Here is a 25,796-nt window from a genome sequence, read left to right as displayed (position 1 = left end):
GGACATTCTTTCCCATCCAACAGGCAAAAGGGGGCAAGAGGAAAGGGAAATGCGAGAGAGGGGACTGGGAGATGAGAAAGGAAACCAGCATTTGTCAACACGACACAGCTGGTGAGCAGCAGGGCCAGTCTGTAAATCCAGGTATGTGCAATACCTATCGAATAGAAGCAGCTTCTAGCCTGGGGTGGTGGGTCTGCCAGAGGGGCGGAGGGGTCTGAACAAGGAAGAGGGCCTGATGGAGAAGGGCCGGCCTGGTTCCTTACAGTGCCAGATGCCAAGTGCTTGATTTGGGATTCAACTTCAAATCAGAGCTTCAGGCGCCATCAAGTGGCAATTGAGGATATTGCAGGATAAAAGAACCTGGTGAGAAAAGAAACTCCCGAGAAGGCAGTATATGCATGGAGTTCCCATTTACTCCAGTCACTCTTAACTACACATGATCATGCTTCATTCACTTGTAAAATCCCCTATGGCCACCTGCGTAAATTCTAGCCATGGGTTAAGGCTTTGCTGGAAGATCTTATAACATGGGGATGATAAAGGCAATACTTCCTACCTCACAAGTTTGTTGTAAAAATAAAATAAAAATACCTGCAAATCACTTAGAATAACGCTCACGACTAAATATGTTAACTATTATTATAAGAGTAATTAATAGTTACCATTAATCGAGAGCCCAAGATGTGCCAGGCACAATGTCAGATGCCTTAGAATAATTTCCTCAATTCTCACCGTCACTCTTGGGGGTGACAGTTTCAATCCCCATTTTACAGATACGGAAACAAACTCGGAGTAATTGCCCACAATCCCTCTAGGTCTGGAAGCATTTTAATCTTTGCATTTTCTTACTTGCACTTGGGGAATGGTACTGGCTTGTGCTCTTTACCACAGAGGGCTGGTTTTAGAGGGTGTTTTGCTTTGTTTCGTTTTGGGGAGCGAAGGCACGGAGCGTGGGGCACAGGCTGTGCAGGCAGAGGCCTGCTTGCCAGAGGTCCTGGCTGATACCTTCTCCTCTTCCTACCTAGTGCAAGAGGGAGATAAAATCCAGGCGAAACTCACCTATCTACCCCACACACACACCCGGTCCATCTCGGGGCTCAATTACTGCCTCCCGCTTCCTCACCAACTTCCTCGCCCAGTTCTAGCAGCTTTTCAGCCAGGGGGGGGGGGCATGGTGAGATAAGCATGGCCAGAGAGCGAAGTGTTCCATCTGCGGGGATGAAGGGGCGCAGACTTCGCAGACCCCAAGGGTTCCCGTGGACCCTCCTCCCTCCTCGCAGCCTGCAGAAGGAGCCGTCTGTTCTCAGCTGAATAAACAAGGAGGGGGAAGCAGTGCCCGGTCTCCTGCCCCCCAGCCCGACCCCCGCACAATGCGCCTTTCTCCGAGGAGACGCCGCCCGGGCGCCGCCGGAGCGCGCTCCGTCTGGCCTCCCCTCCCCCTGGCGGCACAGCAAGACCCACAAACCGACCCCATGGAAACCAGATTTTTTTTTTTTTTTTTAAAGAAAACAAAAAAAGAAATCTAACAAAGAACTGAGCACAAGAGCACGCGGCGAGGGCGTGCAGACAAGCACGTGCCCCCTTGTCCCCCGCAGTCAGTCACGATCCAGGCTGGGAGCCCGCGAGCCCCTGATCCTCGACAGCCCGGGCCCGAGGGGCTCAGGTTCAGCCCGGCCCCGGCACCCCGAGGGTGCACGAGGGAGCACAGTCCTCCAGGTCACGCCCCTGCCCGGGTACTGGCCACCGCGGTGCTCACATTTGGGTGGCCAGCTGGTTCTCCAGATCCTCCAGGCGCGCCGTCAGCTGGGCGAGTGAGAGGTTAAGGAAGCCGTTGGGCGTCGCGGGGGTCCCGTCCCCTTCCCTCCAGCCGGGGATCCCATCCTCAAAGGATATGGTTCTGAGTAAGACTCTCGAGCGCCTCCAGCGTGCGGCCCTGGAACTCCACGAGGCTTTCGCATTCACAGGGACTCCGAAGCTCTGTCCCCGCGCTGATGCCCTCCTCTGCCAGGCGGGCACAGAGAGTCGGGAGTCGGGGGAATGAGAATCTGCAGGAGGACCAGCCAGCACTGGCCGAGGCCCTCTGATATACTTCCACCCAGCCTGTGGTTGAGTGTATGGGCTTTGGGTTCAAACAGAACTACATAACAGTTCACCCAAATTGTTTTGAACACCCACTAATTTGGGGGACAGGTAGCCTAGTTCAGTGCTTGAACATACATACGAACGTCCTGAAGGTCTTATGCAAAATCTGATTCATTAGGTCTGGAGAGAGCTGGAAATGCTGCAGTTCTAACAAGCTACAGCCCTGCTGCGGGTCTGCGGACCACGCTTTGAGTAACAAGGCTCTGTCCAGTGAGCCTATGCTCTGCGATAGCGCTACGAAGTGGGTGGGGGGTGAACAGTACCAGGAGATACCAGAGGCTGGGCAGTGAGGGAGGGGAGGGGTCCCGAGCCCACTGTGCTCACCCGGACAGATGCTGCCTTTGAGGTTCTCCAGAAGGTGCGTCATGGTGTTGAAGTCAGGGGAGTAGGACACGTGCAGCTCGGCTGGCTCCGAAGCGATCTCGCGCAGCTCCTCCTCCACTGCCTTGCCCACGCCCACAGCGTACATGACGATGCCTATAGGAGACCCAGGGGGAGCTCTAGACCGCAGGAAAGCCACGTCTCTGAGTCTAATCTGATCCCAGGCCAGTGCGTCCCGCAGGAAGCCCACCTTCCTCCTTGGCGCGCGCTGCCCACACTGAGATATCATCCTGGGAACGGCCGTCGGTGAAGACCAGGCCCACGCGAGGCACATTTAGGACACGGGGCCGCGCGCCCTGAGCCTCAGAGAAGCTGTGCTCCACCATGTGGCGCAGCGCCAGCCCGGTCATAGTACCGCGCTCCATGTACTCCACGGCCAGGACAGCCTGCTTCACCTCGGCTGCGGTGCCATAGCGGCCCAGTGGGAACTCCGTGCGCACTCGGCTGGAGAACTGCACCAGCCCCACGCGCGTGCCCTCGGGGGACACGTCCAGGAAGTCCACAATCTGGTTCACAAAGCGCTTCACCAGCTCGAAGTTCTGTGGGCGCACGCTCTTGGAGCCATCAACCAACAGAACCAGGTCCACGTGGCCTTCCCGGCACCCTAGGCAGTGAGGAGAAGGACTTGGAGGGAGGGACCGGAACCTTGGCTGGCAGCGGCCATCTACCCATCTATTTGGTCATTCATTCACAACACTTATTATATAACAAGTACCATGTGTGAAGGCTGTCCTGTGCCAGGCACTGCCACGACGTATTTTTTTCATTGAATTTATTAGGGTGACATTGGTCAACAAAATTATACAGGTTTATGATGTATTTTTATTATTATTATCAGCATCATTTTAACCTTTGCCATTTATTGAATGCTGAAAACAAGCCAGGCAATCTACTAAAAGCATCGTTTTAATAATAATAATAATATAATAATAATAATACCCACAACCACAATAGTTACCATTTATTGATCATCTACTATGTATCAGACAGAATTTTAAACACTTTACAAATATTAACAATACTAAATAAAAACAAAAACATTATCTGACAGCTTACCATGTGCCATGCACTGGGATAGATACTTTATGTATATATTTTTTCAATCCTCCCAATAACCTTGGGGATTATCCCCATTTTCTGTAACCTGAGGTTCTGAGGGATCAAGTGCTTTGCTCTGAATTCTGTAGCCAGTGATAGATGAGTCAGGATTTGAAACCAGGTCTGTCTAGCTCCCAAAGCCATGCTCCTAACCACTCTGCAATGTTGATGCCCCCGTGCTGAGCCAGTGACTTTGCTAGCCCTGAAGGGGGTTCAACAATAAATGCAGCATAAGCCTGACCCATAAGGGAATCAGGGTGGAGCAGAACAGTCAGACATGCCATATCTTATAGTTAAGGCAGTTGCTAGTATAGAGGGTCATGCAGAGAGCTCAAGGCAAAAATAATTTGTTCTTCCTGGAGTTGGTGAGGAAGGCTATACAGTATGAGGGTGGTGACATCTGACTTGATCTTCAAGGATGAGTAGGAGTTCCCCAAGGCAGGAAGGGATATTCTAGAATCTAGATGGTGGAAGCAGGATGTGCAGAGGCATGGGAGCTCTCAACACATTTGGGAATGGGCAGGCCAGTACGGCTGAAACGTTCAAGTGTGGCAGGTGACAGGCTTGGGGCTGGCTAAAGCTAGACTGCGATGAGCTAAGGTGGTGGTTTCAAAAATCTGACCACGCCTGACCAGGCAGTGGCGCAGTGGATAGAGCGTCGAACTGGGATGCAGAAAACCCAGGTTCGAGACCCCGAGGTCGCCAGCTTGAGCATGGGCTCATCTGGTTTGAGCAAAAACTCACCAGCTTGGACCCAAGGTCACTGGCTCGAGCAAGGGGTTACTTGGTCTGCTGAAGGCACATATGAGAAAGTAATCAATGAACATCTAAGGTGTCACAATGAAAAACTAATGATTGATGCTTCTCATCTCTCTCTCTGTTCCTGTCTGTCCCTATCTATCCCTCTCTCTCTCTCTCTGTCTCTGAAAAAAAAAAAATCTGACCACAATCCACAGTAAAAACCAAAACAAAACAAAACAAAAAAAACCCCAAAGCAGAAAAAACAAAACATCATGATGTAGTATCACATATGCTCACATATAATTAAAATTAAGTTTCATGAAACAATACTTAGTCTTTCTACATGTTGTAAACACTGTTTCTCTCTCTCTTTCATTTTAATGCTGGTTGTAACCCCCTAATTTTATTTCATTACCCACCATTTGAAAAACTCAGGCGCAAGGTGTTTGATCTTTATTCTGTAAGCACTGGTGAGCCACAGAATGGCTTTTGAGCAAGGGAGGAATGTGATCAAATATGTATCATGGAAATTAACGTTGGAAACAGTAGAGAATTGAAGGGAAAGAGATGGAGACAGGGCATGGCACACCCTCCAGCCCCCCCACCACCACCCACACTCACACATGCACACCACACCCACACATTCACACCACACCCACACATTCACATCATACCCACATATTCACACCAGACCACAGCAAGGGCAGAGTCAAGGATGCTCAAAATGTGGGCGGTGGGACAGACAGAATCCCCTCCCACACATAACTCACGGTTGCAGCTCTTGCCATCTGCCTGGAGTTGGCGCCCTTCAGGGCACAGGCAGCGGTAGGTGAGGCCCTCACTCACGCACTGGAACTCACACCCATGGTCTACACCATTGCAAAGGTCCCGGGCTTAAAGAAGAAACAGGTCAGGATAAGTCAGGGTGGATTCAACCAGCTAAGACCCTCGCCCCTCTGCACAATGCAGGAGACCCCTCCTCACCTTGACAGCTCCTCCCATCAGGCAGCAGGTCGTGGCCATCTCTGCAGCGGCACCGGGGCCCACCAAGGGTGCTAACACACTCGTGCTGGCAGCTGTGGTTCCCAAAGCTGCAGTGGTCAATGACTGGTGGGAAGGAAGAGGCAGCAAGATGTCACTTCTGATTGGAGCCATCAGAGACCTCAGTCCAGGGTGCTAGTGGAGGGCTAGCTGACCCCTGCATCTCCTCCGGTCCTGCTGCAGTACAAAGCCAGCTCAGCAGTGACAGAAATAGGAACGTGGGAAGCTGACACAGTGGTGCTGACAGCCATGAGTCCCTTCAGTGCACAGGTCAATGACTAAGGATGAGGGGAGACCAGCATAAACCTTGGGGCTGCACCTCTCAGCCCTGACAGCACAGTTTTAAAAAACTGAACCTCAATTCCCAAAGATCCTGACTTAATTAGCCTGGAGTGGTACCCAGGCATCTGTTATTTCTTCTTCATTTTTTTTTTTAACATTTGTATTTTATATCAGGTAGTAGGACTGGGGTTTTTTTTGTTTGTTTTTTTGTTTTTACATAGACAGAGTGATACATAGGGACAGACAGACAGGAACGAAGAGAGATGAGAAGCATCAATCATCAGTTTTTTGTTAGGACACCTTAGTTGTTCATTAATTGCTTTCTCATATGTGTCTTGACCGCGGTCCTTCAGCAGACTGAGTAACCCCTTGCTCCATCCAGTGACCTTGGGTCAAGCTGGTGAGCTTTTGCTCAAACCAGATGAGTCTGCGTTCAAGCTGGCGACCTCGGGGTCTCGAACCTGGGTCTTCCGCATCCCAGTCCGACGCTCTATCCACTGAGCCACTGCCTGGTCAGGCACATCTGTGATTTCTGTATGCATAAGGCCTCCTTCCTCTGGGCCAGCTGGCCCTCCCAACTCAAGCCCCAGATGCATCCCAGAGTACCCCTTACGAAACCAGGAACGAGATCAAGAATCCAAAGTTGTAGAAGATGGGACCCAATCCAAAGTTGTTGAAGATGCTCACTGACTAATAGAGGAGGACCAGACTCTGCCACGTCACCTGTCTGAGCCTCCACTTTCCCATCTGCAAAATGGGCATATAATGGAAGGGGACAATTGCTATTTACAACTTTCTTCTGAGGAGCGTGGGCTGTTGCCCTGTTGAGTATCTTGATGGTTTAGATGCACAAAGACGGCTTAGTGCTGCACAGGGATATATGGGCTGGAGAGAGGTGGATTAAACTGCATTAAAAAAAAGCAGTATTTTAGGGTTTTTAGAAAACAGATGGGAGTTGAGAGAAAAAGAAAGGGAATAAGACAAGTGGCATGAAGATAAGTGACTGGATTGAGGTGCCAGGAAACAATCCCTTGCAGGAGGGTAACTGAGGGATTTCAGGGTCACGGGTGCCTAATATTCGATTATTTAAAAATGGATGTTTCCTTTGTGTGTGTGTATATTTGACTCTATGTAGCTGTAATTCACACCTCTGTCCACCCCATCTTTAGTTAAATGAACATATGCCCACACATACATATACACACACATGCCCTTGAAGGCACAAGTGGAGGAGGCTGATTTATACACATGAAACAAGGACAGTATGTGTGGGGTTGTGAAACTGAGAGAGGAGCCTTAAGTTGACTGAATTTAGGAGTTCAGAGAGGAGACCACCGGGTGCAAGCATTTGGGAAATTCCCAGCGATCTTGGGGAAGGGATTGGGATGTTCATGGGTCATCACATGGAGCTTCAAGCCAGTTTTGCCTAAGTTCTAGAAACAGGAAGACCCCAGGTACACCTGGGTAATGGAGATCACACGACCTTATTTTCCAGGCTCTTGTGAGGTTGAGAGGTGACGTATTCAATGCTCCAAGCACAGTGTCTGATACCACTTAGTACAGGGTAGTTGCCGTTAAGATCAAAGGAGTGGACACACATACACATAAGAAAGAAAGTCCAGCCTGACCAGGCGGTGGTACAGTGGATAGAGCATCAAACTGGGACACAGAGGACCCAGGTTCGAAACCCCGAGGTCACCGGCTTGAGCACAGGCTCATATGGTTTGAGCAAAGCTCACCAGCTTGAGCCCAAGGTCACTGGCTTGAGCAAGGGGTCACTCAGTCTGCTGTAGCCTCCTGGTCAAGACACATATGAGAAAGCAATCAATGAGCAACTAAGGTGCTGCAACGAAGAATTGATGCTTCTCATCTCTCTCCCTTCCTGTCTGTACCTATCTGTCCCTCTCTCTGTTTCTCTCTGTCTCTGTCACACACACACACGCACAAAAAGAAAGTCCAGTCATGATTGTATAAGTAAGGTCTTGTGTGCCATGGATTTCCAGAAGGCAAAAATGAAGAACCAGGCCTTGAATGATTTGCAGGTACAGAGAGGAGCATCAAGAGAGCCCAGGTGAGCAGCCAAGAATGAGCTGAGATGCAGAAGCATAAATAACAGCACATACGACAAGGTGGGGTGGTTGTGTATGAAGACCTTAGGAGACCCCAACAATGTCTAAGTTACAGAAACTGTAAAGATGTAAGGACACAAACAAGTTTGGGAGGTATATTGGAACCAGGTAGGAGACGAGCCTGGAGGAGTGGATAAAAAACTTTGGAAAGAACACAAGTGTGAGGTCAAGGTTTCTAGCTCTGGTCCCATCAAGAACTTGTGTGACTCCAGGCATACCTTCCCTTTCTTAGACCTGTAAAGTGAGGGAGCTGGACTTTAGTTCCAAAGGCTTTTCCAGACCCTTTGGGCTGATGCTGGGGCAATGGGGAGCCACAGAAGGCTCGGGAGCAGTAGGATTGCAGGGCAGGAGTAGCTCTCACCCAAACAGCTCTTGTTATCTGCCGCTAGCTGGTAGCCAGGATTGCAGGCACAGTGGAACACGCCAGGGGAGCTGACACATTGGTGCTGGCAGCCGTGTCTCCCATCAGCACACAGGTCCTTTCCTGAGGACACACAACAGGAGAATCAACAAGGGACAGATGGGCAGAACCTTCTAACAAGAGACAGCTGGATAGAGTCAAAGGCAGGAACCATGATCAAGTATGGCTTCTGGTGGGATGAGTCGTTTGAAAAGGGCCAATCCAGCTGGGACGGCTTCGGGAAAGAACAGCGCCTGAACAGCTCCTGTGAATAGGCTCAGAAGACGGGGGTGGGGGGGAGCATTGGAGGGGCGGACTAGACGTGTCAGTGGGATAGGGCAGGGGTAAGTAGAGAGGTGGAGAGGTGCTGATTTAAGGTGGGCAGAGTAACTCCAGATGGACTAAAACAGATCCTGTAGCTTTGTGGGAGGAGCTAAAATGCAAGCAAGTGTGGCCTTGCCCGTGTGGGCGGGACGTGGGAGTGGGTGGTTGCTCAGCTTTGAGGAATGGTGCTTCTTGTGTTGAGGGGCGGTGTTGGAGTGACATTAAACGTGGGGCGTGTGGTAAACCAGAGCTCATCCTAGTAGGGGGTTACGCCAAATGTTGCTCCTGGTGGGCGAAGCCTAAACAAAAATTGGCAAAGCTGGCATGTGACACGGCATGCATTAGGCCTGAGCTACAAATCTACCTGGTGGGCGGGGCTAAAGCCGGAGTGGGCGGGACCACTTGGGATTGGGGTGGGAGTTACTGAGATGGAAATAAGAATCTAGGCCAGCGGTTCTCAAACACAGGGGTCGCCTAAAGCCATCCGAAATACATATTTATTATACAATACATTTTTAAATAAAATATGTATTTCCGATGGTTTTAGGCGACCCCTGTGTTTTGGTCGTTCGACCCCGCCGGGGTCGCGACCCACAGGTTGAGAACCGCTGATAGGCAGTTCGAGCCTCGCTCCCCTAACTCACCACACAGCCGGCCCTGGAACTGCAGGCCAAACTCCTGGATAAGGTCGAAAGATTCAACCAGGAAGACGTGCTCGTCCAGTGGGGGCGACGCCATGGCGCGCAGGGAGCCCACGTCGGCGCGCTGCACCCCCACCGCATAGATCTCGATGCCGCGGGCGCGCGCCTGCGCCGCCACCTCTGCCACCCTATCCTGGGGCCGCCCGTCGGTCACGATGACAGCGACTCGCGGCACGCGCGCCTCCAGCGGACGCGCCCCTTCGGCCACGCTGAAGGCCACGTTCATGGCGTACTGGATCGCCAGCCCGGTCATGGTGCCCTGCGCCAGCGGCACCAAAGCGCGGATGGCGCGCTCCATATCCTCGCGGCGGGAGAAGGCGCCAAGCCTGAAAACACTCTGCACTTGACTCGAATACTGGATCACGCCGACGCGCGTGGCGTTGGGCCCCACGTCCAGGCTGCGGAGGAGGCCCACCAGGAACTGCCGCATGGTCTCGAACTCGAAGGGGCGCACGCTGCGCGAGCTGTCAATCACAAACACCAAATCCAGGGGCCCAGTACGGCACCTGGGACCTGCAAGGAGATTAGGAAATACTTTCCTAGGTCAGCAAAGCGTCGTCGCCGTCACCGTCGCTGTCGCTGAGGAGTTCCCCTGGGAAACCCAGAGCGGAATGGTACTATCTCTGCATAAAAACGCCCACACAAAATTAGCGTAGCAAATGGAAATTAGATACATTCATTCGCCCAGCATTTTTTGGAGGCTTGGGCTAGGAGGTTTCACCAATTCTCTATCCTACAGCTCTGGGGGCTATTCTGAGGAGGTATTATCCTTTTGGAAGAGGGAGAGAGAATGTCACAAGCTTAAATGCCTACAGGGGCCAGACAGGCAACATAGATGAGTGAACTGGTGGGGTAGGATGGTGGACACCCAGGGAGCCCGTATTCCTCCTAAACTGGGCAGCTCCAGCCAAATATTGCCGCGCAGACATGTGAACCTTGTTAGCAAATCCTCGGATTTTTCCAGAGAAATCCCCAATCAGGATTTTATGTGAAATCTCCCGATTTTTCAGTTAATTTTCAAAACTTTAACACCAAATGGGCATTCTGCATGAGCCCAGTTTTGTTACCTCTAAGCCACGCCCTGCAGGTGAGGAGACTGAAGTGAAACAGTGAATTCGAACCCAGCCCCCAGGGTTCCAAAGCTCATGTTCTTCTCTCCCCAGCAGGCCTAACTGGCTGCAGAAAGAAAACCTGCTTTTGTTCCTCTCCCCTCGCTAGCTAGCGAGAGCTGGGCCCGAGCTCACCTTCGAACTGGAGCTGGGTTTCCCAGGACTGGAGAAGGAGCAGCAACATGGGCAGTGGTGAGCATGGCAGGCGCCTCATGGCACTTGGGGGACAGAGAACAGAGGTGACAGAGCCTGCAAGGAGGAAGGGAAATAGCAACATAATAGCATTTGCAGAACTCCCATTCTGGGTGATAGGCACTTGGAGGCACAGGAAGATTGTGGATTTATTTTACTACCGTAATTTCTCTACTTTTATGGATATTTTCATAATAATTTTTATGACAGCTAGATTGCTGGGAAACATAAGGAATTCTGCTTTGTAAATAAATAGAAGTCGATAAAAATATACAAAAATTTTTTTAAGCCTTTCCTAAATGCCGGGCACAATGTTAAACGCTTCTCATGCATTGTGGCATTTAATCGTCTCAACAGTTATGAGACCCAGCCTGCTATTGTTTTCATTGTACAGATTAGGGAACAGGCACAAAAAAACTAGTAATCTCTGGTACCCAAATTCTCGCGACAAGAAGTGACTACGCTAGGGTACAATCCTATGCCTCGCGGATTCCGAGGACAAGCCTACGTGTTCCACGCCCTCGTCTCCCGCGGAAGAAAACCTCTGCAAAAGGAAGCCATTCCCCACCTCGGTGCCTCTTCCCCTCCCTATACAAGGCGTCTCTGTGTGGCTGTCCTTCACACACTCACGCATACACACGTATCCAGACACGCACCGCGCAACCTCACGTTTCAGGGGAAGGCCGCGCGCCCTTTCGCTGGGTTGAAAGGGTAGAAGGCGGGCACTGCGTTGGCCAAAATCCACCATGCCCTTGAACTCGAGGTTTGGCGCCTCCACTTCCTGCCAGCTCTTAAGAGAAGCCTCCAGGGGGCGCCTTTCCGGGTCTGGCTACGTTGGCTAGGTGGCCGTGGGAAGTCCACATCTGCCCAGCAGGTGCCCTGCCCAGAGCAAACAGCGGCCGGGAACCCCCGGGCCTTGAGATAAGGCCCTGGCAGGATATATCCGGCATGAGAGCCCAGGAGCTAGAGTGCGCAGGGTTCGGAGGACAACAGCGCTATATACACCCAGAGAGCTGTGAGTGAGCGGCAGGGGGCCTCGGAAGGCGGCCATGGACCCTGTGGGGGCAGCAGGTGAGCGCTCACCTTCCTGAGGCCCTTGACGACGCCCCTTGAGTATCATAAAAGACTCCCATTGTACGGATGGGAAAAGTGAGGCCCAAGAAGGCGGCCTGCTGAGCTGCAAAGAAATCTGGGACTCCTTGCTCCTCTTCTGCCTTCTGAGTTGCCGGCAACCTGGCGCCTAGGAGACACTGAACCTCTTCTCCTTTCATTCACTCGCTCTGCTCTCTACCCCCCGCCTCCGTTCCCCCTGCTGAAGCTCCGTTAGCCATTTTTCTATTGCTGTCTCTTAATAGAGGGAGCCAGCCGCCCCTAACCCAACCGCAGCCCTTTCCCCTCCCCCCAATTCCGTGAATGGGCCTATTCTGAGCTAGGCCGGGATCCTGCCCCTCACTCTAGGAGGCCTTCCCATCCGGAGCCTCTCTGCCTTCGCCTTTCAGGCCTGCTAGAGGAACAAAAATCCTTCTGGCAGAGTCTGTCATGGGAGGGTGACTAAGCCAGATGTGCCAGCTGCTGGAGGTGGGAGGGTGTGGAATGCTTTCCCTAGCTTGGGCCATAGCTGAGGCCAGGACCCCCGGGGAGCACGGGGGTAAAGGCAAAAGGGGCCTTTGCCACCTCTCATCCTTTCCTACGTTCAAAAGCCTCCAGGACCCCAAATCTTGATTGTCCTGAGCAAACATCTTGCCTGGCACCCCCACCTGTACCCAGGAAACCCTAGAAAGTCAAAATAGCGTCTGCCTCAAAGTTCATCACCGTTCCAACCCCCTCTTTCTACACTGGGTCCAGAGAGGGTAGTGTCCCACTCAAAGTCACACAGCAACTGGGTGACAGGCTGAGGCTAGGACCCAGAGCTTCTTGGAGGGGTTAATCAATCCTGTGTTAAAATGAAAGATTTGGAAATGCCTTTCGGGTGGGGAAAGAGGGAGGACAGTTCTGTAAATGATTCCTCAAGAGTTGCTTGAAGAGAGAACACCTTGAGAATGTTCCTGGGGGTTCCTAGAGGGAGGAGATTAGGGAAAACGTCCCCTCCCCTTGTCGGTGGGCTTGCTAGTGAGGACTCAGCTTGGAAAGGACCACACAGAAGTGGGAAAAGGTCCTGCAGTTTAAATGCGGGCACCATAGGCTGGCTGCCTGCCCCCCCCCGCAGACCCCTCAGTGCCCCCAGGCCCTTTGACTCACCTGAACCTGCTGGACAACTCGGAGGCGCGGCCGCAGAGCGGAGCCGACGGGCGGAGCCTCCCGGGCAGCTGGAACAGGTAACGGCACGGGCAGCGTGCCCGAGGTGGGGACTGCCAGGCAGCTGGAGCTAGCGGAGGCGGCGGCCGCATTTAACCCGGACTGGCGGGTGGGGAGGGGGAGCGCGGGCTGCGACCCCTCCCACTGGCAGAGCGATCCCCGGTCCGCCGAGGGCCGGGGCGGGGCCAGAGCGGTGCCCCCGCTCCAGCCGCCCACGGAGCCGCCGCCGAGGCGGGCTGCGGAGCCGGAATTCGGTACCGCGGGAGGCTGGGCGGCTACCTTCCCGCAGCCGGAACGCGTTGGAGGCCTCCGAGACACTTCCCCGAGGAGAGCCCCAAGGGGCGGAGCGGGGCCTAGCTGGGCCGCCGTCGGCCTGGCCCGCTTCCGAGGGCGCGGTCCGGCTTTTGCCCTCCGTTGCCCACTCCAGAAGTGAGGAGAAGCCCCCGACACTGGTCCTGCGAAGAGGGTAAAGGGTTCAGAAGGGCAGCCTCAGGGTTCGTGGCTCTCCCGGACCCCACCTGGTGGCCCTTCAGATCTCTGCCACCACGGACTCCTTTACCTGTCCTCGGCAATTGCTTAAGTCTTGGACCCACCCACCCTCACCCATCCAAACTCCCAGGCTGAGAAGCCATCAGGCCCCGAGGCTCTGCCTGGACCACTTTACAAGGCTGAGGGAGGCCCTATGATTAAGGGAAGTAAAGCGGAGACAGTAAGAGGCCCCTGTTCTTGGGAGGAAGAGGGGAGGGAGTGTTCCTTTGACCACGGAAAAACTGGAATCCTCCCGCCCCCGCGTGCCCCAGCATTCTGGGGACGCGGTTTCAGGGCCCTTCCATGTTTGCAGGCATCTGCCGGCAGGCAAGAGAGCACCCTGCCCGTGGGTCCAGTAAAGACTCTTCCCTCCTGGCATCAAGACTTCCCTGGGTGGGTCCTCTGCGGGTGCAGGGAAAGCCATGTGTGCTCACGTACTGTGCCTCCATCCCAAGGCCAACACAAGCGAGGCCTTTGTGCCGCTGGGGCCTCGCCCCAATGTTCCAGGCTACAACGGGCGTGGAGCCAGACCCGCAGAGTGGCGCCTGGGTGGTCCCCGGTGGGCTCGGTGCAAGCCTCACTCCGGGCAAGCCTCATTGAACACCGCGCAGCCTAAATATTTTAGCCCACCACTGCACGCTTCTACTCCCTTACCTAACACTTCCTCGCTATGACCGCGAGGGGGCACCACCTAGAACTTCATTTCATTCAATCTACCCGCTTCGAGTTCCATGCTACCTCACCCTTTGACGCTCCCTGCTGCGGGCCTCCAGGTCATCCCCGGAGCGCACCACAGTGCTGAGGGAAGGCGTGCGCAGATGCCTGCAGCAGCAGTGCGAGCAGACGGTGCGGATCCTGCATGCCAAGGTGGCCCAGAAATCATATGGAAATGAGAAGAGGTAGGTGCCTCAGCCGCCCTGCCCAAGTCACTAAGCATTCAGCCCTATGCACTCCTAGGAGGTTAGTGTCTTTTGGAACCTGGAGAGGACTCGGGGCTCAGCTATTGGCCGATCATGGGCCTTTTCCCTCAGACTGATAGTCTCCATTTTGGTCTTAGCAGAACCTCCCTGGGAATCTACAATCCCCATTCATTCACTCATTCACCCATTAATTCAGTTTCATTCAGCAACTAATAACTGAGTGCTTGTCATGTGCCAGGCTTTGGGGGCATCGCTGAGCACTGAGCACACAGCTGAACAAGACAAGTACAGTTTCTGTCTCGTGGCATTTTCATTCTAGTGTAGAAGAGAGAAATAAAGTTCTCTGCATTCAATGAACAAGACCCCGATGAAAGCTAGAAGGAAATAGACTGTTGCACTGTGATAGAAGTGGAAGAGGGGCTACTTCAGCTAGAAAGGTCAAGGAAACAGCTGAACTGAGATTTGAATGTGAAAATAGAGCCAGAGAGGAGAAAATCTTGGGGAGACATGTTCCATTTAGGAGAAACAGAACATGTACAGACCCTGAGACTGTACCAACTCGGCCCATCAAAGTACAAAAGAAATTAGAGTGGCTGCAGTTTGAGAAGGGGGGAGGGGTGGTAGAAAATGAAGCTGGAGGGTAAGCAAAGGCCAGATCACGTGATGACTTTGAATTCAAACCATTGGAGGACTTGAAGAATATAATTAGTATGACTGACACATGGTTTTATCAATACAAATAAAAAGGTAGAGGTAGTAAGAAGCCAGTGGGTATCTGGATATGTTTTAAAGGTGGAGTGGACAGGACGTACTGATGGTTGAATGAGGGGCGTGATCAAAGGTTTGGATGTTAATGGGGTTCACAGTCATGGAGAAGACTGGGGAGGGTGGTGGAAATGGCGGAGGAGAATTCTTTACGGTCCCTGTTAACTTTGAGATACCTACATCCAGTTGAGCTGGTACATATACATGAGTCCAGCGCTCACATTTCTCCGCAGGTTCTTCTGTCCCCCGCCGTGTGTCTACCTCGCAGGTCCCGGCTGGAGGATGAAGCCAGTGCAGGGCCAAGGTGAGGAGGCTCCAGGTCTGGTCGCCCTGTTTGGTAAGGGGACCACGCTGTAGGGACTAGGAGCGGGCAGTCTGTCTGCGCCCTCTGGCGGCAAAAACTAGGCTTGCCTGGCCCCTGAGTCTTCCGGAGTCCTTCCGGAGCCCACTGGCGTCCCTTTCCAGCCCACCAGGCAGGGGAGACGGGGCCCACTGTCTGCGGTTACATGGGACTGGATGGCGCGTCCGGTAGCGCCTCCGAGACACAGAAATTGAATTTCGAGGAGCAGCCCGACTCCAGGGTGAGAATGCATGGGAGGGGGTCCTGAGTCCTGCTCCCACCTTTGCCTCTTCGATGGGAAGGAGGGCTCATTTACTCCCCTGCAGAAGCCAAGCCGGAGACCGAGGTTCTGCATGGAGGGTGCGCCCACGGGTTTGGGCCATGCCTCTTCGTGTCGTGTCCGACAGGGCGGACGTCAGATAACTGGGGGAGGTCGGTTCATCCCGAGGCAGACGGCTGAGATGAGCCGACCCCATCCCGGTGAATCCCGTAGGAATTCGGTTGCGCCAAGACCCTGTATATCTCAGACGCAGACAAGAGGAAGCACTTTCGGCTGGTGCTGCGGCTAGTGCTCCGAGGGGGCCGGGAGCTGGGCACCTTCCACAGCCGCCTCATCAAGGTCATCTCAAAGCCCTCGCAGAAGAAGCAGTCACTGAAAAACACCGACCGTGAGCGGGGCGGGGCTGGGCTGGATCACAGAGTAGGGCGGGGAGGTGCCGTCTAGTCTCAGGGACGCGATTTTTGGGAGAGGGAGAGACCTGGCTTGCAGGGGTGGGGTCAGAGTGGAAGAGGTGGAGTCTGAGCCGAGAGGGGCGGGGTCTGGATGAGCGGATGCAGTTTAGGTTTGGGAATGAGAAGTGAGAAACAAGGGCAGAGTGGGGAGGGGACAGATAACAAACGAGTGTGTGTGTGTGTGGGGGGTGTAGTTCGGGGTTCCTCAAACAGCCAGCAGGTGCTGAACTAGAGATTGAAAATGACAATAAAAAGAGGAAATTCAGTTAAAAATATCTATTCAGGGCCTGCTCTACGCCTGGCTCTGTGCTATGTGCTGCATTCCATAAATAAGGGCAAGTGTCTATTCTGGAAGAACGCACAGTCTAGCGGGAAAGAGAGACATGCATAGGAGATCAAAGAGACAGTTTGAGATAAGTACTGTCCGGGGTGCCAAGTGACAGATCCCAGGGCTGGAGGACTTGAGAATATAAAGGGGAAAAGGCCTGAATAACAGTGACACCACCACTACTGCCCTTGCTGGGAGGTGGGAGGGAGGAGGAGAAGGAAGGGTTGGCCTTCCTGGAACACGTTACATGCATTGTCCTATGTGATGCTCATGGTGTCCTTGTGAGGTAGGTACTGTCACTGTTCCCATGTTGTAGATTTGGAATCTACATTTATTGTAGATTCATCCATTCATGTGAGAAACACCGGGCTGAGTATATTCTAGGTAACTTGCCTAAGATTGTCCAGTTAGGAAGTGGCCCAGCCAGGATTGGGATTTGGGTCCATGTGACTCCGGAGCCCAGCTCTAAGCCCTGCCCCATACATACTAACTTCCTGTCTGTTGAAAACCCTGAAGACTGTCTCAGATCCAGGCAGGGCTCTGGCTGACCTTTGGTGTCGGCAAAGGGCCAGGGAGGAGTGAGTGGTGTAGTGTAGACCCTGCAGCAGGTGGCCTGGCTTTGAATCCTGGCTCTACCCTTCGCTAGCCGAGTGATCTCCAGCAAATTGCTTTCCTAAGTAGAGATAATATTATCTAGCTCAGAGGGTTTTTGAGAGGCTCAAATGAACTACTATCTATAAAGCATTTAAAACAGTACCTGATATACGATGGCTGGGAACTTGGGCTAAGTATGAATTGAGCACCTACAGTGTGCCTAGCACTGTGAGGAGAGAGAAGAAAATGACCCAATGCTTCATCCCCAAGTGCTCAAAATCCAATCAGAAAACAAAACCAGCTCTGCCTGTGTAACAGGCTGGAAGACATCGAGTTCGAGCCCCAGAAGCATGTACTGCTGTTTCACACCGGATGGTCTGCTTATGCAGCTCCCCCCACCCCCAAGCAATCAATCCTACCTACTTCATGCTCCCCAGCTGAGTATAACCTCCTCCAGGAAGCCCTCCGTAAACCGGTTCTTACCACATCAGACTGAAGTTTTATATTTATGCCCCTGTCTCCTCTCTGAGACTCTGCACTGCCCCCAGCAAGGCTGGGTCTAATTCACCCTTTGATGCCCAGCATCCAGCACAGTGCCTGTCACAACGTAGACACCTAGTGAATACCTGATAATTCTGTTTATTGAACTGGAGGGTGCCCAGGCAGCAAAAGGGAAAGGCGCAAGTGCAGAGGCAGGACTAGGACAGGTGTGTGATAAATAACTGTGAACTATGAGTGCCCAATGTGCCCAGGCCACTGGGTGTCTGGTTCAGACTGGCTTGGGGGACAGAGACTCAGATGTGTCTGGCAGGTCTAAGGGACCAAGCACGCCAGGGCCCTGATTCCACCCCCCCTCACAGTGTGCATATCCTCGGGCTCCAAGGTCTCCCTCTTCAACCGCCTACGCTCCCAGACGGTCTCCACGCGCTACCTCTCCGTGGAGGACGGGGCCTTTGTGGCCAGCGCACGCCAGTGGGCTGCCTTCACGCTCCACCTGGGTAATCAGCAGTATCCCAGGGTTGGGCACTTCACAATCATGAGTTTATTTAATCCTCAACAAAACGCCTCAAGGCAGGTAAACTCCACCCTTGGAATTGAGCCTTTGAAACGCAAAGACTTGCCAAAGGTCCCAGTGAGTGGGTGACTGACTGATCTAAGCTCTGCTGACTCCAGCGTCCAGCTGGTCCCTCATCTAAGCCCCTGGCGGGTGGGTGGGGGGAACATTTGCGAAGACGGCCGCAAGTGACCCCTCCCAGATGAGAGCCTCTAGCCTTAGCTGTCCTGCCACATGACAGCTCTATTCCCAAGACCCATGTGTGAATGGGGTAGAATCAGAAACAAGGGCAGGGTTTGGGGCAGAAGCTTGGAGCCCCCTGAAACCCTTCTTTCTTCCTTCCTTCCTTTTACCCCAGCTGATGACCACTCTTCCCAGGGGGACTTCCCACCTCGAGAGGGCTACGTCCGCTATGGCTCCCTGGTGCAGCTCATCTGCACTGTTACGGGCATCACGCTACCTCCGATGGTATGGGGAGGGCGGGCCCCCAGATCCATGCACAAGGTCTGACCCACATGGGCAGGGCTGAGGCTGTGGGCCCAAGGCATGAAGATACTCATTCAGCTCTCCTCCCAGGATACTCAGTGCTTTGTGGGGCTGGATGGGGGGGGGCAAGGGCTGGCATGGGGGGATCTGCCAGTGCCCACATGGCTATTAGAGTAGCAGAAAGCTGTCTGGGAGGACAGCCTTTGGCCACCCAGTCACCTTGCCACCACACTTCCTGCCACCCTTCTGTTGTAGATCATCCGCAAAGTAGCCAAACAGTGTGCACTCCTCGATGTGGATGAGCCCATTTCCCAGCTGCACAAGTGTGCGCTCCAGTTTCCCGGTGGCCCTCCTGGAGGAGGTGGCACCTACTTATGTCTTGCCACAGAGAAGGTGGTGCAGTTCCAGGTGAGAAATAGAGATGATCAGCATCGAGCATCTTAGAAACCCAGAATGCAGAGAACCACAGAATGCAAGACCATCCTAGTCCGAATGAGCTATACTGCCTCCCAGGGAATGTTAGAATCTCAGACTACAGGGACTGAATCAGAGACTGTAGAGAAAAATAGAAATAATATTACTGAGCAATTCTCCTTTCCAAAGAATATTAGAGTCATAGACTGTTGGGATATAAAATTGTAGTACGTAAACAAAAATAATAATAAGTGCCCGACCTGTGGTGGCGCAATAGATAAAGCAGGGGTCCCCAAACTACGGCCCGCGGGCCGCATGCGGCCCCCTGAGGCCATTTATCCGGCCCCCACCGCACTTCCGGAAGGGGCACCGCTTTCATTGGTGGTCAGTGAGAGGAGCATAGTTCCCATTGAAATACTGGTCAGTTTGTTGATTTAAATTTACTTGTTCTTTATTTTAAATATTGTATTTGTGCCCGTTTTGTTTTTTTACTTTAAAATAAAATATGTGCAGTGTGCATAGGGATTTGTTCATAGTTTTTTTTTTTTTTTTTTTTTTTTTTTTTTTTTTTTACAGAGGCAGAGATAGACAGGGACAGACAGACAGGAACAGAGAGAGAGATGAGAAGCATCAATCATCAGTTTCTTGTTGCGTGTTGCGACTTCTTAGTTGTTCATTGATTGCTTTCTCACATGTGCCTTGACTGTGGGCCTTCAGCAGACCGAGTAACCCCCTGCTGGAGCCAGCGACCTTGGGTCCAAGCTGGTGAGCTCTTTGCTCAAGCCAGATGAGCCCGCGCTCAAGCTGGCGACCTCGGGGTCTCGAACCTGGGTCCTTCCGCATCCCAGTTCGACGCTCTATCCACTGTGCCACCACCTGGTCAGGCTGTTCATAGTTTTTTTATAGTCCGGCCCTCCAGTGGTCTGAGGGACAGTGAACTGGCCCCCTGTGTAAAAAGTTTGGGGACCCTTGAGATAAAGTGTCAGCCTGGAACGCTGAGGTCTCCTGTTTGAAACCCTGGGCTTGCCCGGTCAAGGCACATACAAGAAGCAACTACTGCCTGACCTGTGGTGGCGCAGTGGATAAAGCGTCGACCTGGAACACTGAGGTCGCCGGTTCGAAACCTCAAGCTTGTCTGGTCAAGGCACATATGGGAGTTGATGCTTCCTGCTCCTCCCCCTTCTCTCTCTCTCTCTCTCTCTCTCACTCCTCTCTCTCTAAAAAATCAATAAATAAAATATTTCTTTAAAGAAGCAACTACTATGAGTTGATGCTTCCTGTTCCTCCCCCCTTTCCCCCGATTCTCTCTCTGAAAATCAATAAATAAAATCTTTTAAAAAATAATAAAAAGTAATAGTATTGAGTATTATTAAGCAAAGACTATCTGAATCATAGACTCTTAAGTCATAGAATTGTAGACTGTGAGAAATTATTATTATTATTATTATTAAGTAATACTCCTTCCCCCCCCCCAAAAGATGATCACAGAATGTTAAGGGATGAAATTATAATGTGTGGAAAATAACATTATTGAGCAATATTCTCTCCCAAAGAATTTTAGAATTGTAGAATGTTAGGGCACAGAATTGCATGCAGTGTTAAAAATAGAATTGTAGAGTCCTAACAAAACAGACCTTTAGAAGCCAGCTGGTCCAGCGAACTTATTTAACTCTGAGAGAACTGAGGGGTCCTGTCCAAGCTTATGGGGCAGGTGAACAGCAGAACCTGCGGCTGAAACCGGAGCCTCCTGGGCTCCGCGGCCCTGGGCCACCGTCCGAAGCTTCCGCCCCTCCCCTCGGGTGTCCTCGCAGGCCTCTCCCTGCCCCAAGGAGGCGAACAGGGTGTTGCTCAACGACAGCTCTTGTTGGACCATCATCGGCACCGAATCGGTGGAGTTCTCCTTCGGCGCCAGCCTGGCGTGTACGCGAGAGCCCGTCACCCCGGTGCCCCTGATCAGCACCCTCGAGGTGAACCCCAGCGCTGGGGGGGGAATCGCGGCCTGACCGCTCTGGGTGGGGGGAGGGGCCAGGGAGGGAGGGCAGCAGGCCGTGGGCCACCCCCTTCTCCCGCACCACGTGGTGTTCCCACCCTTTCCCAGCTGAGTGGCGGGGGTGACGTGGCCACGCTGGAACTCCACGGTGAGAACTTCCATGCGGGGCTCAAGGTGTGGTTCGGGGACGTGGAGGCCGAAACTATGTACAGGTATAGGTGGGAGAGTCTTCCTTGAGTCCTCGGGAACAGGGAGGAGGGTGGTCGTCATCAGCGCTAACTGATGTCACTGTAGCCCTAACCGCCATGCCCCCACTGGTCAGGAGCCCGCGGTCCCTGGTGTGCGTGGTGCCCGACGTAGCCGCCTTTGGCAGCGACTGGCGCTGGCTGCGCACCCCCATCACAGTGGCGGTGAGCCTGGTGCGCCCCGACGGTCTCTTCTACCCCAGCGCCTTCTCCTTCACCTACACCCCCGAGTACAGCGCGCGGCCAGGCCCCCCCGGCCCGCTTCAGCCCGCCGCCCCCGCCGCCGCAGACTCCGACGCCGACGCGCTCCTGGAGAGCATCCACCACGAGTTCACGCGCACCAACTTCCACCTGTTCATCCAGACGTAGGCGCGCCCGGGGCCTCCCAGGTCCTAGGCCCTGCCCTGCCCTTTGCTGCGGACGGAAGGGAAGGCCCAATCAGAGCAGCAGCAGCAGGATCTCGTAATCGAAACCTGGCCCTGCGGGTCTCACGTGAGTCACTGGCTCCTCCTTTGACGTCTAGGAAGACGCGGTCTGAATGATGCTGTCTTTGCGTCCAGTCACCAGTGCGGGCTCTCCCTGCCTTTGTCTCTGTTCCACTCTCTAAATCAAAGTATCTCAGTCTGTCTCCCCAGGTACTTTGTAGATTGCTGTTTGGGTGGCCATCGCTCCATCTTTGTCCCTCTCTGTCTCTGTCTCACATAGTTTCACACCCCGGGCATGGACTCCAGGCCCTGGAGCACGGGGTCCTGGTCAGAGTACTAGATCTGTCCTGGAGTGCCTGCCAAGTGCCACGTAGAGCACTGGGTGCCACCTGGAGCACAGAATTCTACCCTGAACACAAAGACCTGCCCTTCCTTGTACTCCTTGTGGCTGAAGCCAGGCACCTTGCCTGTGTTTGCTCCCTTGGTCACATCTTTAGTGGCTGGGCAGGTGCCTGGGACAGTGAGAAGGTTTACCATCCTAACTGTCCACGCTGGCACTTCTCTCGAAGGCCCAGTAGGATGCAGTGCTGAGGGGCAGGCATCCCCCCAGCAACACCCTCAATCCAAGGCGGAGTCTAATCTGTACGAGTCCCCTGTGCACGGTGAGAGATGCCTGTGTACTTCCCCCACCCCCCTCACACACACAGAGGAAGGTGTGTGGGAGTGGAGCGCCTACCCTTTGGGCTCTTTCTAGAGAAGAAGCTAGCATCCCTGACCCCTGTCCCTGCTGTGGGGGCCATCTGTGGGCTCTGTTGAAGAGTTACCTTACTAGCCATTCCCCGACCCCAAAGATGTACCCCAGGCCCACAGGCAAACACGGGACACAGAATAAAAATTCCCAGGACAATTTTGGGCAGAACTCCTGGAATCAATGGGGCAGTGACCCAGCCAAGAGAGAAGCTTCTCTGTCTGGATCCTGGGGACCAAGTTACAATCCATTTCTGCTCAAACTGCACACCCTGCAGAAGAAGCAGGCAGGGTCCTGGCTCAGGCTGCTGGACCCAGGGACACAAATCCCGTGGCGCCAGCTACCTGTACCAGCCCCTGGTGAGGCCAAATAGGGAGAACCGGTTTGAAATGTTGGTTCAGGGCTCTCACCACTCCCACCTTCCTTGAACTCTGAGAGGGGGCTTATTTTCTACAAACTCCTCCCCCAGAACATGGAAAGTCCCGTGAGAAAGAAGATGCCAGCATTTCCCAAGAGGTTTGTTTTTCAGACTTCCCCAAGTTCCCATCAGCAGGCTGAACTGTGACAGGGAAGAAGAAGCTTGTTCAAAGCCCCTCGTGGCCCCTGAGACCAAGTCCTGGCCAAGGAACGCAGGGCACAAGTTGACTGGGAAATGTCCCTGACATGAGTGCACACCTCAGGAGAGCCTGATCTCATCGCTGTGATGACGTTGAAGCAGGAAGCCACTCATAAGGAGGCTAAGAGGACTTTCACAGCACACCACACAGGAAGTTGGGGCTCAAGGGCCCATCCAGCCCTGCCCTCAAGGACTTCCTCTGCCACTGCACCTGGCAGGAGTGTCAGAAGCCGAGAACCTAAGTGAAATCCTGGGCCCAGCCATGCAGCTCTGTCTTCTGCACTCCCCTCGGAGCACCCTCGGACCCCGGGCCCACTAACCTACCCACCTGGAAGCCTGTGTCCTCAGAGCTCCAGCCCTGGCCTTTCTTCTGTGTTCCAGCTCCTGGACTATCTTTGGAGATCCTCCCAGCCCCAACCCTGAGTTCCTGGACCATCAAACTCCGCTCCCTGCCCCACTCCTGCCAATGGGCCCTGATCTTCTCTCTCCTTCCCCACAGCACCCAGTCTCCGAGGCCTAAGACCTGACCACCTCTCCTTCCACACTAAAATAAGCTTCCTCCTTCCCTCTCCCTCCACTGCTGCTCTGTTCTCCAAATGCAGCTCAGATGTCATTCCTCTAAGATTTCCCCAAGGTCGGACCAGCGACATAATTTGTGGGGCCTCGGGCAAAAATAAAATGCATAGCTCCTTGTGCCAAAATTATTTAGACTTCCAAGACCGCAACAGCGTGAAATCAAGACAGGGCCCTGCTAAGCACCAGGCTGACTGTGTGCACCCTGGCTTCAGGCTGTGCACACCGTGGAAAACCTCACTGGGACCGTGTCACTTCCCAAAGCGCTTTATGTAAATTTCAAGTGTCCTCTCTGGACTGTGAGCTTCAAGTGAAAAGGAGCTCACTGGGGCATATCCTGGAGGGTGCGTTACAATGCTTGAACATTGAGCTGGGGCTCAATAAAGACCAAATTGCATTGCATTGCATTGGCATATTTGGAGATTTGCAAGTGCAGAGTGAAACCAGCAGGTGGCACTGTTTCCTTCCTAAGAATTGAATTTTCCCTATAGTTAAACTGTTAGGGTCCTTCAAGATAATCTCCACTTTTTCAAGATCTCAGAATCAGAACCTTCCAGGGTTGAAAAATCATTCCTCTCATCCACATTTCCTCCTCATTTTTACAGATGGGGAAACTGAGGCTCTGAGAGCAAAGGCTCATGAAGCCCTGAGAGCAGGTTGAGCGCAGAGTCTGATTTGAATCCTATACTCCTGATGCTAAAGTCTCGGTCTCTGAGGTTCTTTTATTTATTTATTATTTTATTTTATTTTTATTTTTATTTATTCATTTTAGAGAGGAGAGGGAGAGACAGACACAGAGAGAGAGACAGAGAGAGAGAAGGGGGGAAGGAGCTGGAAGCATCAACTCCCATATGTGCCTTGACCAGGCAAGCCCAGGGTTTTGAACCAGCGACCTCAGCATTTCCAGGTCGACGCTTTATCCACTGCGCCACCACAGGTCAGGCTCTGAGGTTCTTTTAATTCCCTACCTAATAGCAGTGGTGGGAGTCAGCCAGTTCGCACCGGTTCAGTACAACCGGTACCTAATTTTTTGTTGAGTTCAGCGAACTGGTTATTAAAATGGCACTTGTAAGCAAGGTTCTCTCTAAGGTGGGTGCCTGGGCAGCCGCCCAATGTGGAAATCACAAAGTTACATTCCTTACTCTTTTTTAACATTCATCTGTGCAACAGCGTATTCTAAGCGTCTGTAGTCATATTTATTCTGTTTATAGGTGAAAATTGCAAGTGAGGACCCCAATCAAGAAGCAATATGGAAATAAATAAGTTTTATTGATTTTTGTCAAGTATTATTTAATATTTTTTCATTAATATTTTAAAACTCTTATAATCTAGTTTTGTGTACCTCTTTTATTGTTCTTAGTTAAATATTAAATGCATTAAATAATAAACCACCTTTTGGTATATCTTTTTTTTTATACTAAACTCATTAGGGCAGAGAACCGGTTGTTAAATTATTTGACTCCCGCCTGACCTATGGTGGCGCAGTGGATAAAGCGTCGACCTGGAAATGCTGAGGTCGCTGGTTCAAAACCCTGGGCTTGCCTGGTCAAGGCACATATGGGAGTTGATGCTTCCAGCTCCTCCCCACCCCTCTCTCTCTCTCTCTCTCTCTCTTTGTCTCTCCCTCTCCTCTCTAAAATGAATAAATAAATAAATAACTTTTTAAAAAAATTATTTGACTCCCTACCTGACCAGGCGGTGGCGCAGTAGATAGAACATTGGATGGGATGCAGAGGACCCAGGTTCAAAACCTCGAGCTCAGGCTTGAGCATGGGCTCACTAGCTTAAGCGCGGGGTCACTGGTTTGAGCATGGGATCATAGATGTGACCCCATGGTCGCTGGCTTGAGCCCAAGGTCACTGGCTTGAGCAAGGGGTATCTTGCTCTGCTGGAGCCCCCCCTTACCCCCCTCCCCATCAAGGCACATATGAGAAAACAATCAACAAACAACTAAGGAGCTGCAACAAAGAATTGATGCTTCTTATCTCTCTCCCTTCCAGTCTGTCTATCTGTCCCTATTTGTCCCTCTCTCACACTCTCTCAGTCTCTATTTTTTTTTTTAAATTATTTGAATCTCACCACTGCCTAATAGTATTTAATACTGGTCTTTTTGTTGCTATGTGTAGGTAGAGTGTCATGTTATAAGGGACGGGGAGCAGGCAACGGGACACATAGTGGGCACAAGGTCCAAATCTCTGTTCTA

At 52.6% G+C, this 25,796-nt stretch overlaps 2 protein-coding genes across 7 annotated transcripts; one reads left to right on the top strand and one right to left on the bottom strand.

Annotated features, from left to right (window-relative positions):
- Nucleotides 1–1,480: 1,480 nt before the first annotated feature.
- On the bottom strand, nucleotides 1,481–12,901 carry MATN4 (matrilin 4). Of its 2 annotated transcripts, none has more exons than XM_066234884.1 (10): nucleotides 12,779–12,901; nucleotides 10,484–10,597; nucleotides 9,183–9,752; nucleotides 8,176–8,298; nucleotides 5,347–5,469; nucleotides 5,133–5,255; nucleotides 2,714–3,127; nucleotides 2,467–2,619; nucleotides 1,895–2,001; nucleotides 1,481–1,812 (listed from the first exon to the last, which is right to left on the bottom strand). In XM_066234884.1, the coding sequence occupies exons 2-10, from the start codon at nucleotides 10,560–10,562 to the stop codon at nucleotides 1,753–1,755; spliced, it is 1,752 nt and encodes a 583-aa protein (XP_066090981.1). In that variant the 5' UTR covers nucleotides 10,563–10,597; nucleotides 12,779–12,901; the 3' UTR covers nucleotides 1,481–1,752. The 2 variants fall into 2 exon arrangements, with proteins under 2 accessions (XP_066090981.1, XP_066090982.1); XM_066234885.1 differs by lacking the exon at nucleotides 12,779–12,901 and adding an exon at nucleotides 11,197–11,338.
- Nucleotides 11,493–25,208, top strand: RBPJL (recombination signal binding protein for immunoglobulin kappa J region like). 5 transcript variants are annotated; one of them, XM_066234888.1, is made up of 15 exons: nucleotides 11,493–11,611; nucleotides 12,747–12,855; nucleotides 14,137–14,262; nucleotides 15,282–15,352; nucleotides 15,514–15,629; nucleotides 15,882–16,056; nucleotides 17,903–18,040; nucleotides 18,455–18,564; nucleotides 18,838–18,990; nucleotides 20,808–20,963; nucleotides 21,095–21,198; nucleotides 21,309–21,396; nucleotides 21,521–21,723; nucleotides 22,874–24,309; nucleotides 24,544–25,207. In XM_066234888.1, exons 1-13 carry the CDS (start codon nucleotides 11,590–11,592, stop codon nucleotides 21,695–21,697), a joined length of 1,545 nt encoding a protein of 514 aa, XP_066090985.1. In that variant the 5' UTR covers nucleotides 11,493–11,589; the 3' UTR covers nucleotides 21,698–21,723; nucleotides 22,874–24,309; nucleotides 24,544–25,207. The 5 variants fall into 5 exon arrangements, with proteins under 5 accessions (XP_066090985.1, XP_066090984.1, XP_066090983.1 ...); XM_066234887.1 differs by having other exon boundaries at nucleotides 21,521–24,309; XM_066234886.1 differs by having other exon boundaries at nucleotides 21,309–24,309.
- Nucleotides 25,209–25,796: the final 588 nt, after the last annotated feature.

Source organism: Saccopteryx bilineata, chromosome 6 (assembly GCF_036850765.1).
Source record: "Saccopteryx bilineata isolate mSacBil1 chromosome 6, mSacBil1_pri_phased_curated, whole genome shotgun sequence".
Taxonomy (NCBI): Eukaryota; Metazoa; Chordata; class Mammalia; order Chiroptera; family Emballonuridae; genus Saccopteryx; species Saccopteryx bilineata.
The sequence above is the reverse complement of the archived record's forward strand: the minus strand, read 5'-3'. Positions and strand labels throughout refer to the sequence as shown.

Coding starts and splice junctions, on each gene's coding strand:
- MATN4 (XM_066234884.1), bottom strand. CDS start 10,562: ATGAGGCGCCTGCCATGCTCACCACTGCCCATGTTGCTGCTCCTTCTC. Junction 9,753..10,483: donor AACCCAGCTCCAGTTCGAAG/GTGAGCTCGGGC, acceptor ATCTCCTTGCAG/GTCCCAGGTGCCGTACTGGG. Junction 8,299..9,182: donor GTTCCAGGGCCGGCTGTGTG/GTGAGTTAGGGG, acceptor GTGTGTCCTCAG/GAAAGGACCTGTGTGCTGAT.
- RBPJL (XM_066234886.1), top strand. CDS start 11,590: ATGGACCCTGTGGGGGCAGCAG. Junction 12,856..14,136: donor CTCCCGGGCAGCTGGAACAG/GTAACGGCACGG, acceptor GCGGGCCTCCAG/GTCATCCCCGGAGCGCACCA. Junction 15,353..15,513: donor GAAGCCAGTGCAGGGCCAAG/GTGAGGAGGCTC, acceptor GTCCCTTTCCAG/CCCACCAGGCAGGGGAGACG.